Source organism: Lampris incognitus, chromosome 1, assembly GCF_029633865.1.
Source record: "Lampris incognitus isolate fLamInc1 chromosome 1, fLamInc1.hap2, whole genome shotgun sequence".
NCBI classification, from domain to species: Eukaryota; Metazoa; Chordata; class Actinopteri; order Lampriformes; family Lampridae; genus Lampris; species Lampris incognitus.
This window is the reverse complement of record NC_079211.1, coordinates 148,599,986-148,612,801: the sequence shown is the minus strand read 5'-3', so window position 1 is coordinate 148,612,801 and position 12,816 is coordinate 148,599,986. Positions and strand designations below refer to the sequence as shown.

The window sequence follows — 12,816 nt, the reverse complement described above, 5'->3', positions numbered from 1 at the left end:
GAGGAGGCGCTAGTGCAGCGACCAGGACACATACCCACATCCAGCTTCCCACCCGCAGACATGGCCAATTGTGTCTGTAGGGACGCCCGACCAAGCTGGAGGTAACACGGGGATTCGAACCAGCGATCCCTTGTGTTGGTAGGCAACGCAATAGACCGTCACACCACCTGGATCCCCGACAAGTGAATTCTGTAGATGTTGTACATTCAGTTTGGGTTTTGGGGTTGCTGATTTTTTCATACGATACGTCCAACAACACTCACGTCGACCTCGGTGCAGAAGGTGGCGTTGGGACCGTACTGCAGCTGACACTGGTGGTGTGTGGTGTATCGAACACCAAGGCGAGCCAGCGGGGTGGAGATGTCTCTCTTGGACGGACGGTCATCCAGACAAGACCCCCAACCACGACTAGGAGAGATAAACAAGAGGCCGGACAGTTGAGATCTTGACAGAAACGAGCAGAGGACGGGGCAATAACCACATGGAATACCCCGCAGAGACAGGAAATGAGAAATATGTTCAGTCAATCAAAATGGAAAAAAGGGAGAGTTTAAAAACATGTGGGAGGACACTCAGAGTGACTTGTTTGAGAATGAAGAACTTGTTAAAAGTTCCTTTCAGTATTTGGGCATTATATCACGAGAGACATGCAAAGTCTTTATCAGGAAAACGTTTCTCCTTTATTTGAGAAAGTCAGACTAGACCTGAAAAAGTGGAAGTCACTTCACTTGTCCTTGGCAGGAAAAGTGAATTGTATTAAAATGAATGTACTCCCCAAATTCCTTTATTTGTTTCCATGTATCCCACTTTATCTTCCTAAATCCTTTTTTAAATCCATTGATAAGGCTTTCATTTCATTCATATGGAGCGATAAGATCCCTGGAATACATATAGAATTACTACAAAGGCCTAAATTACAGGGTGGCTTAGCTCTTCCAAATCTTTGCTATTACTATTGGGCTGCAAATGTTCAAAAAATTATGTATTGGCTTCACTCGCCAGATACAGACTGGTGTGACTTTGAGGCTACGTCTTGTATCTCATCATCATAAACGGTGTATTTGCAAGCTTTGATGACTTATCACACAAATTTGGGCTCCCTCGATCTAGCTTATTTCAATATTTTCAAGTGCGCCACTTCCTTCAGAGCCATGATCCCAACTTTCCAAACTTATCTTCACTCTCAGGTTTAGATGGTATGCTAGAGATCCCTTTTAATTCTAAAGGACTAATTTCAAGGATACATGACTGTATAGCTTCTCTTAAAAACATAACTCTTGCTAAGATTAGGGCAGACTGGGCAGCTGAGCTTGGAGAGGACATGGATGAGGACAACTGGAACTGTGCTTTACAAAAAGTGAATGATAGTACTTCCTGTGCAAGACTAAGTATAATACAATTGAAAGTCCTACATCGTGCTCATTTTTCTAAAGCAAGACTAGCTAAGATTTACCCTAATTCAGACGCAAGTTGTGACAGGTGCCATAACACCCCTGCCAACTTAACCCATATGTTTTGGTCATGCCTGGCTGTGACAACTTACTGGTCTATGGTTTTTAAATCACTGTCGGAAGCACTTGATATTGATTTCCAACCCAATGCAGCAGCAGCTATATTTGGAATCACAGGTGGGGAACACTCTATAATGAGGAAAAGCCATAAAACCATCATTGCTTTCACGACACTGCTTGCTCGCAGAAGAGTTTTATTACATTGGAAATCAAAACACCCACCTAAAGTGTCTATGTTGTTGAGTGATCTGATGCATTTCATACAGTTAGAGAAGATTAAGTACACTCTTAGGGGGTCCAGTGACAAATTTTCTCCATCTGGGGTCCAATTTTGACATATCTATGCAAACTAAAAACTTTGCCTGATGACCTAAGATATTTAGTCACCAGACCACAGTAGGCCTATATAACATTTCACAAATAGAAGTGTTTAAACATATTCAGTTATTTTTCCTTCCCCATATCCTTTTTTCCCCCCTTATATACCAGTTACCAGGGATTGTATATTCTAGGGATATACATACATATTGTGGATATTGTATTTAAATTGTATCGAAATTGTTTCTATCTTGAACTGATGCAGGCATGTATGACTGCAGTCGTGAATATGTATGTACAGTGACATTGAACATGGCTAAATGTGACCTCATTCACATGTAAATGTATCTATTATTATTATTATTGTGTATGTGTTATTATCTTATTTTCTTTTTCTGCTTCTCCAGGCGGGTGCACCCCATGTTTTGGTGGGTGAGAAGGGTGGGTGGTTGGGGTGTTGGTGTAAAAGAAAAAAGGAGATAGTCTAATTCCATGCCTATTGTATTTTGCACTTGTTAACATCTCCAAATAAAAAGATTTTTCAAAAAAAAAAAGTTCCTTTCAGCTCTTAGTATTTGTCATGTATTGCACTGGTCGACCTTCTTCCTGGAAAACTTGTCCAGTTTTTTAAATCTCTTAATTGTGTTGGTGTCCTACAGTCTCACTGTAAAGCGGCTCTGTGCCGGTCCTGCCGTGGTGAAAATGTTGTTACGAACAAATCTGACTCGTGTGACGGCAGAATATCCGGAGGCGCTTTTTTCTTTTTTTTTGGACAGTTTGTGCCATTTTAATGGTGAGCTTTTGTTGTAATCTTTTTGTTTTCTTGCAGCGAACACAATACCCATTGTGTTTGCCTACTGAACCATTTACACCCACTCCATTCACATCTACGCCAGCCCGGCCATTCAGCTGTGTCGAGGAAGGCTCACTCCAGCAGTGAAACGCACCAACACACCGGTCTGTCCTGGGATTGGGAAAAGCTTACACATCATAATACCCATTACTCAACAAAACAGCGTCACAAGATGACGATAACCCTTTTTGTTTCATCCAGTGAAAGACTCCGATAGTTAAATATGAAGGTGGTCTCACTCTAGGAAGCGTGTGATGTAATCCTTGGAGCAGGACGACCACGTGAGAGGAGAGCTGTCGTACATCAGCTGTCTGGACATGATGAAGGGGTGTTTGCCCTCCACCTCACAGTCGTTGCCCTGGCCATCATGGTGGATACCAAAGCTGCATTAAAAACACACACACACACACACTTAAATACTCATCATCATCATCATCATCATCAGTTCCATAACGTATGGAGGTCGTAGGAGCACGGCTGATGCCTCAACAAGTCTCCTCCACCGTTCCCTATCCATGGCAGCTCTCCCCGCCCCTACTACGCTCATCTGTAGCCGTTCTCCCATGTTGTTTACCCAAGTTTTTCTCTGTCTCTCTCTCTTCCTAGTCCCTCCTACCAGGCCTTGCAGGACGTCCTTTGCAAGTGTCCATTCAGTTTGGCAAACGTGCCCAAACCAGTTTAATTTCCTTTTTTTACCATTGTCAGTAAACTATCATGGTGACCAACAGCTTCCTGAACTCTGTTCAGCACTTCAGTGGTGGCGATGTGCGCCGTGTGTGGGATTTGCAGCGTTCTTCTATATGCCTGAAGTTCAACTACTCAACTTCTACATGTAGTTATACACACACACACACACATGAATACACTCAAAACAAACACACAAACACACATATATTCCGCTTCCGGTGTGGGAAGATGGCGGTGCGAATTCATGTTTGCGGCAGCCTCACGCAGTACTGTCCACGCAGTGTCTTTGTCCACATCTGTGTCTGTTTGTCTTTGTTTGACGGCTGGGAGAGCTGGCGCTGGATTGGCTGGAAGAGCTTGGTCTGCTGTGTCCTGTGGGCCCAGGGACCACGGCCCTGCCTGGAACTGTGCCCGAAGAGGACGGATGCAGGACAGGACGCAGAAACAGGGCAGGCTAAGCTTACTGCTAGCCCATGCAGACCAGCAGTTCCGATAACACCGAGGGTGGTCTGGCGGTGGCCTCAGCTAGCCTTGACTGTGTTTTCAGTGTCGTCATTTGGAGTGCGGGGAGGTGTGTCGAAGGTGTCTGGCTGGGAGAGCTGGCGTTGGATCGGCTGAGAGAGCTTGGTCTGCTGAGTCCTGTGGGCCCAAGGACCACAGCCCTGACTGGAGCTGCGCCGGAAGAGGAAACACCAAGGGCGGTCTGACAGGATGCGCAAGCAGGGCAGGCTAAGCTAACTGCTAGCCCATGCAGACAGGCAGTTCCGACAGTCACCCTGGCTGGCGTTCGTTCTCCTGGACAGCGATTTTTTTTGTGTTTAGTTGAGATATATATGTTAGTCCATGGGCCAGACAATATTTCAGTACACTCAAGGTGGCAAAACTTACTTATAATTTTTGAAAGGATCCATGTCTGTAGATGATATTTTGGTATGATAACCATTCCTGAGTGGCAGCTGTATCACAGTTATCAGCTCATGAAGTTAACCACCCGCTAAACTAAATTGCATTTTAGACGCTGGTGCATATCCTGGTTTAGCCTCATGGTCAGGACATTTTTCAATGTTCTATAATATTGTCTTTGGTATCATTTTAAAGGGGACCTTCTTAGCTTTCATTCAAGCCCTGTTGTGGATATTTCTCACAAATATAGAGGTCACTTGAGCTCTTCAACCCGTCAATAACACACATCTTTCTGCAATGTTCGCCTAAACTATATACTTTCTTTTAGCCCTGTGGCATCTAGGAATATCAGGGACACAAAACACAAAAACTGGAATACTCACAGGACTGTAAAGATTCAGGAAATGTATAATATACCCATACTATTTCATTGTGTGAGGTGATTGTGAACCTTAAATTAGAAGGGCATTATTACTAAGAAACTAACTAGACCAAAGCCAGTTAGTCCATGGGTCAGACCAGATATCGATATCACCCAAGGTGACACAACTTCACTGGTGCCATTTTATTTGGTACACTAACAGAAGTAAAATAATACATGATAACCTTTCCAAATGAGCAGCTATTTCATTTTTCTTTCAGGAAACCTGTTTCTGTGCCTCTCACGATTGTGTATTTGCCCAGATTTTTACAAATATAGCATTTCAACACCCCTGGTACTGATTAGCCTAGCTTAAACTCTGGGACAGTTCTTAGTTGGCCAACAACCAAGGATAACCAGTACTGTGTACTTCCATTCATTGTGCTAAGCTAGGCTAACGTGCAGCCAGATAGCTTTCTACTAAACACATATAGAGGAAACTGGTATCTATCTTCTTGTCTCACTCTGGAGAAGATTGTAAGCTAATTTCCCATAATGTTAGAATGTTCTTTTAATGTATATGTTAATATGATTAGTTAAAGTGGCTACGAGGAACTTTCATCTTGTGTTGATTTTAGCGGCCTCATGTGGACAAAATACAGCTGTTGCATAGCAACTAGGTAATGTATCTATTTGTGGCTATGTAAGATAAATAATGGTAATATGACGCTGGTGAAGCAAAGTAAACTTTGTTTTAGTAGTGTTCATACACCTAAGTTACATGTATTTGACCATGAGGCTAAACCAGGATATGCACCAGCGTCTAAAATGCAATTTACTTTAGGGGGTGGTTAACTTCATGAGCTGATAACTGTGATACAGCTGCAACTCAGGAATGGTTATCATACCAAAATATCATCTACAGACATGGATCCTTTCAAAAATTATAAGTAAGTTTTGCCACCTTGAGTGTACCGAAATAGGAAATTTTGGGCTCTGGCCCATGGACTATGTGTTAGTTTGGATATGTGTGTTCTTGTAGTTCTTGGATATGTGTTTTGTCTTTGTGTTGCACTGCTGTGGGCTGGGGGAAATGATGTGTCGTTTCATTTCATGTGCGCAAGCGCGTGAAATGAAACGGCAAATAAAGCGTTTCTGATTTCTGATACAATCATACACAATATACTCACAAACACTCACACACGTACATAAATATACACAGACACTCAGAAACACACACCCACACCCTTAGACACACACATGCACAGCAAGTACATTCAAACACACTTGTGTACGTGTACATAAAGATACACAAAAGCACACACACACATGCTCAGACACACACAGACAGACACAAGCATTCAAACGCACGCACACACACACACACACACACCTGTGGCCCATCTCATGGGCGATGGTGAAGGCGACAGGCAGACCAGAGTCTTCATTGATGTTGCAGCTGCGGTGCGGCTGGCACATCCCAGACAGGTGAGACAGACCCAGAGTCTCACAGGGCTGGTTCATCCCTGCACAGATGTCTTTCCTGGGGGGACGACACAACCACACGGAAAAAGGGAGTTGAATATCAGTGTAGCTTGCACAGCCAGTTCACTGAAAGGACTTTTTGTTTTTTTATTGGGTGCAGGGTTTTATGTGTTTGTGTAGGCTGTGGAAGTACATGTGTGTGTGTGTGTCTTTCTATTTGTGTGTGTGCATGGTTGCGTGTATTTGTATGTTTGTGTTTATATAATCAGGGGTGCACATAATTTTTTTGGTCTGGTTCTCAAAGGAGCACCTGCTTGGTTCTCACCTTTTTTTAAATGCATTTTTCCATGACCCACCCACCTCACAAAATGAACAAAATATGAGGGATACGTGGATAACATTACATGTACTTTAATTTCAATTGAAAATGAATAAAAGCAGTAGGTTACAACAAAATGTCTGTTCTTTAAAGTGCCATACATGTGACTTTCAAATGAAATGACTGCTCTTCAAGCACTGAAAACTAAATATACAAATGACTGCTTTTTCAAACACTGAAAACCAAATCAAACTCACAACAGATACTGCTATTTAAAGCACTGAAAGTTCTGTTATCCTACAGGACATCGTCGACATCTTCATCACTCCCCTCCAGACTGTCTTCCTCTATTTCAAAAACACCAGATGTACTAGGCCTGCTCCTTTCTCGCTGCTTCAGCCTACGATTAGCTGTTTGCATCCACAAGTCTACTGCTGGCTTTGGGTCAAAGGTTTCTGTTGTGAACTTAGATAAGTGGATGTGCATTAGAGATGAGAGGCGATAGTCTCACAAGCAGGATCTGTACTTGTTTTTATTATATTCAGGTGTGAAATCCCCTCTCACACGCAGCACTGCTCAAGGGCAGTGTAAGAGACAGCAGAAGGACTTTCTGAATGTTGGAGTAACTGCCTGGGTTGCTGGTGTTCACTACATTGACTAGATCATGCACAGAGGAGGCTGCCAAGCGTTTTCGAGCTTGCTTTAAACGCATCCACTCTCTTAAAGTTTCATCTTTGTCAACATGCATGCTGGCGTCATATTTCTCAAGGATGTTACTAAGTGTTGTGTTGCCAAAACCGTGGAGGTCTTTCATTTCATTAGGCCAAGTTGTAGGATCAAAAATCAAAAAGTGATTGCATGACTTGAGGGATTCATATCTGCTTTCAAATTCATGAATTAAAGCTCTCAACACATCAATCTTATCCCTGTCAGCTTCAGCATGTGCCACAGTCTCCTCCTTGTACTTGCCCTCACTGCCCATCAGTAGCGTCAACTGTCCAATAGCAACCATGAGCTCATCTTTGCATTCACCAATAGTCAGATTGTCTTTCTGGAACCTGAGGGAGGTGAACTGTAAAATGTTCCCAACATCAAGCATGTTGGCTAGGAAACAACGAAAACGCTCTGTGCTGAGATGTTTTAGGCTACTGTCATCACTTGTTGCCGCTTGGATCTGAATGGCTGGTAACATTCTCCATATTTTAAACAGAGTCTCTTGTCTCCATGCAGACCATCTGATGTTGTGGAACTTACCTAGTTTGACAAAATCAATGTCTTTCTCCTCACATATCTTTTGTAGTTGTGCAATTCGTTTTGCACCCCCTTTCTTTAAGTAAAAGCTTAGCAAAGTGATGATAGATTTATTAAATGACTCACAGTATGGGACCGCACGATCAGCTGATTTAGCGCAGTTCTCCAGCGTGTGGGCGGTGCACAGGATATGCACAAGGGAATCCCCGATGTCCACCATCTGACGTAATTTGGGACGAACCCCGATGTAAACTCCAACGTTGACAGCTGCTCCATCACTGCATACCGACACCAGCTTTGCCTTCCACTCCGCTAAACCACAATCATTGAACAGTTGCACAAGTCCATCCACTACGTCCTGTGCTGTTCGGTTGGCCCCCAGATTAATTAATCCAAGGAAGTCTGAGCTGTATTCTCCGTTGCGGGACACAGAAACAATGTACACAATTTCCTGCTCCGTTTTTGTTATATCTTCGGATCCATCGAAAAGCACACCCCAAAATTCAGCTGCTTTCAGTTTTTCACTTAACTCTGAACTTATTGTCTGAGCGATGCTGTCCGTGATGCAGGATCCCCCTTCTCGTGAATGATAAGCAGTCCCGACGTTAACTCCTAACCTCTTGAGAAGCGGAATATCCTCCTCGTATGAACGCATAGGACGTGCATGTTTCACTTTGTGAAAGGCCAACCAGAGCATGTGTGTCAGTGCCTGATGTTGTTCTTCCGTCAGTCTGTCTTGCCACGTGTCGAGCGGGCCGCCGGGTCTCTGGTCCTGGCTGCGCCTGGTAGCAATAGCTTCCGCTACTTTCTGGTGTTCTCTGCTGTTTGCATGTTTATCAAAAGCTGGATGGCTGAAGTTTTTCGTCCCCATATAAAAGTGGCAGTTTCTATCCGCTAATGTGGGATTTTCCCGACATAGTTTACACCACATCTCGGTGTGGGCGTCATCTGTTTGAAGCCAGCCGATGTCCTGCAGCCATTTCTCTGAAAACTTACGCTTTGACTTTGGTTCTGGTTCAGTATGGCGTTTCTTTGGTGGAGGTGGAGGAACACCAAAGAAATTACTCAATGTCGCTTGCTTCTTTGACATTTTGGAGAAATTAGTGGCTCATACTATAGCATTGGCTAAAAGCAGTGGCTCATACTCTGCACTGCAAAATGTTTGGTACGCAAATGCGCAGTAAAACACTTGAATCTGGTGCTCGTTGAATATTTTAAGTGCGCATGCGCACCTGCGCACCACTTATGTGCACCTCTGTATATAATATATAATCCAGTGAGTCAAGTAAATTCTTTATGAGAAAGTACAAGCCTGTTTCATGCCATAAGCACTCATCAGCATACATATAGATATATATCATCAGCATATATACATATATGTACAAACACGAATTCCAATGAAGTTTGGACGTTGTGTAAAAAGTAAATAAAAACAGAATACAATGATTTGCAAATCCTTTTTGATCTATATTCAATTGAATACACTACAAAGACAAGATATTTAATGTTCAAACTGATAAACTTTTTTGTTTTTTTGCAAATTTTCACTCATTTTGATTTTGATGCCTGCAACACATTCCAAAGAAGCTGGGACAGGGGCATGTTTACCACTGTGTTACATCACCTTTCCTTTTAACAACACTCAATAAGCGTTTGGGAACTGAGGACACTGATTGTTGAAGCTTTGTAGGTGGAATTCTTTCCCATTCTTGCTTGATGTACGACTTCAGTTGCCTGAGGATCGAAGGTCACAGGCATTCAATATTGGTTTTCGGCCTTGCTGCTTACGTGCAGGGATTTCTCCGGATTCTCTGAATCTTTTGGTGATATTATGGACTGTAGGTGATGAAATCCCTAAATTCCTGGCAATTGTACGTTGAGAAACTTTGTTCTTAAACTGTTGGACTATTTGCTCACACAGTTGTTCACAACGTGGTGACCCTCGCCCCATCCTTGCTTGTGAACGACTGAGCCTTTCGGGGATGCTCCTTTTATACCCAATCATGACACTCCCCTGTTTCCAGTTAACCTGTTCACCTGTGGAATGTTCCAAACAGGTGTTTTTTGAGCATTCCTCAACTTTCCCAGTCTTTTGTTGCCCCTGTCCCAGCTTCTTTGGAACGTGTTGCAGGCATCAAATTCAAAATGAGTGAATATTTGCAAAAAACAATAAAGTTTATCAGTTTGAACATTAAATATCTTGTCTTTGTAGTGTATTCAGTTGAATATAGGTCGAAAAGGATTTGCAAATCATTGTATTCTGTTTTTATTCACGTTTTACACAACGTTCCAACTTCATTGGAATTGGGATTTGTACATATATATATATATATATATACATACATACATACATACATACATATATGTGTGTGTGTGTGTGCTTGTGTACATGTGTGCTAATATGTCTGCGCGCCTGTATGTATGTATGTATGTGTACATGTGTGTGTGTGTGTGTATGCGTGCGCGAGTCTGTGTCTGTGCATGGCTGGATGTGTTTGTGTTCATATGTGTGTTTGTGTGTATATATAGATATGCTAGTATGTTTGCGTGCTTGCATGTGTGTATTTATGTGTGTGTCTGTGTATGCATGGTTTGAGTGTATTTGTATGTGTATGTGTTAGCGTGTGTGTCTTGCCTGGTCACCAACACAGCCAGATCGTGGTGTGCTGGGTGTGTGTCACTCTGTGGATTGTGGTTCTTCTGCCAGGCACAGAAACTGGCCAGAGTGGTGTCTGCATGGTGAATGATCTTCAGCCCTTTCTGTCAGAGGGACAGCAAGAACACAACAGTGTTAGTCCCATAAATAGTAATCATCTGTTAAACTTGATTATAGGGTGTCCGGGTGGCGTAGTGGTCTATTCCGTTGCCTACCAACGCAGGGATCGCCGGTTCGAATCCCCGTGTTGCCTCTGGCTTGGTTGGGCGTCCCTACAGACACAATTGGCCGTGTCTGCGAGTGGGACGCCAGATGTGGGTATGGTTCCTGGTCACTACACTAGCGCCTCCCCTGGTCGGTCAGGGTGCCTGTTCGGGCGGGGGCAAATAGGGGGAATAGCGTGACGCTCCCATGCGCTACGTCCCCCTGGTGAAACTCCACATGTATTGGAGGAGGCATGTGGTAGTCTGCAGCCCTCCCTGAATCGGCAGAGGGGGTGTGGGGTAATTAGCCGGATACAATTGGGGAGAAGAAGGGGCAAAATTCCCCCCCCCCCCGAAAAAAAAATTCACCTTATAATCGAGTTTAACATATGATTACTATTTATCCCCGCGACACAAAGTATTCACAATAATTGTGTTTGGTACAATGTAATTTTTGAATTTATCGATATAGTATTTGAGACTATATATTACGATTATATTTAACAGCATATTCGGACAAGGGAGCCAACTAGAGATATAGAGAAGACTCTAGTTTGTGCATGTATTACTCAGTAATTACCACTCGGCTTAGTTCAGGTACATCTGGTTTATCTCTGTGTAATGAATGGCCTGTAATTCAAAGGGTCACCAAATACACATCAAGCATGAAGGTTCATAAAGATCTGGACCCGTGAGCATTACCTCCTCTCCCTGTAGCAGAATGAGGCGGACCAGGATGACGTGGATGGCATTCCCAATGCTGGCATCATGGAAGATCCCAGCCACCTGTCAACACAGATATCACTCAGTATCACAGCTAGCCCCGATTTCTTCACTCCGTCTTTTACAAGCGATGACAAACACAAGACCGGATCCAAATGTTCAGGCTCGCCTTGTCTGATCAGATGGGAACCAGTATCTCAATGGACTTATCAAAATGGATACGCCCCATTACACATATTTTACAGAACTACACCCTTAACTTAAGGCTCAATGGTAATGCAGATGATGAGGATGATGAGGAGGATGAGGATTTTATTGATGAGTTTACAAGGCAAACAGGAATCCAAGGAATCGTGTTCAACATGGTTCCAAGACGTTAAAACACAAAGACGGTCAATAACACACACCAGCGTCAATTTCATAAGAAAAAGGCAAAATAGGGGTATCTGGGTGGCGTGGCGGACTATTCCGTTGTACAAACACGGGGATCGCCGGTTCGAATCCCCATGTTACCTCCAGCTTGGTCAGGCATCCCTACAGACACAATTAGCCGTGTCTGTGGGTAGGAAGCCGGATGTGGGTATGTGTCCTGGTCACTGCACTAGCGCCTTCTCTGGTTGGTTGGTTGGGGCGCCTGATCGGGGGGGGGGGGACTGGGAGGAATAGCGTGATCCTCCCACGTGCTACCTCCCCCTGGTGAAACTCCTCACTGTCAGGTGAAAAGAAGCAGCTGGTGACTCCACATGTATCAGAGGAGGCATGTGGTAGTCTGCAACCCTCCCCGGATCGGCAGAGGGGGGTGGAGCAGCGACCGGGAAGGCTCGGAAGAGTGGGGTAATTGGCCAAGTACAATTGGGGCGAAAAAAAAAGAAAAAAGAAAAAGGCAAAATAAATGTCTTTAAAATTCTGATATCAAATCAATACAACACAAAATGCATCAATAAGAAAACACAATGTTGGATGGGGTATCATGGAGAACAGGATTTGTCTAGTCTCGTGGTGGACTTGGCTGTGGGTGAGGAGCACTGCTGTCAGGCTTTGGCAGCGCTTAAACAGTTTTTCAGTGTGACTAAATAGCATCGTTTATGTTAGAAGCCATTCAGAAAAGACCTTTGACACCGATAGGGGAAAGATCAGTGTGCGACTCGGTTTGCAGAGCCGTTCTTCACCGCCACACCAACCATCATTTCTCCATAGAAGGCCACCTCATCGTGGCTCATCATCTACTCCTTTCCAACTTTGCTATTCGTCTCAACAAAAACAATGACACAGAACCAACCTCCAAGTTTACTCTCTTACGTCTGGACAACACTGACAAAATCAATGTTGCCCAGATTACTGAGCATTTACTGACTCATTACCTCACCACTGATTGACTCACTCCCTCCGTATTGATAATGAGTTGATATCTTGGCCATGACTACTGGTGCTTTCAGAAGATATTTACACAGCAGAATTCATTCATTCAGTCATCTTCAGCCGCTTCTCCGGGGTCGGGTCGCGGTGGTAGCAAGCTAAGTAGGGCACTCCAGATGTCCCCCTCCCC

At 43.7% G+C, this 12,816-nt stretch overlaps 1 protein-coding gene across 1 annotated transcript in view; it reads right to left on the bottom strand.

Annotated features, from left to right (window-relative positions):
• adamts12 (ADAM metallopeptidase with thrombospondin type 1 motif, 12) overlaps positions 1–12,816 on the bottom strand; it is a 70,972-nt gene that overhangs the window by 38,232 nt on the left and 19,924 nt on the right. Inside the window, exons 5-9 of the mRNA XM_056280319.1 lie at positions 11,250–11,333; positions 10,324–10,448; positions 6,027–6,176; positions 2,922–3,065; positions 264–408 (exon numbers count right to left, since the gene is read on the bottom strand). Of these exons, the coding sequence (XP_056136294.1) occupies positions 264–408; positions 2,922–3,065; positions 6,027–6,176; positions 10,324–10,448; positions 11,250–11,333 (648 nt within the window). The remainder of the gene's footprint in view (positions 1–263; positions 409–2,921; positions 3,066–6,026; positions 6,177–10,323; positions 10,449–11,249; positions 11,334–12,816) is intronic.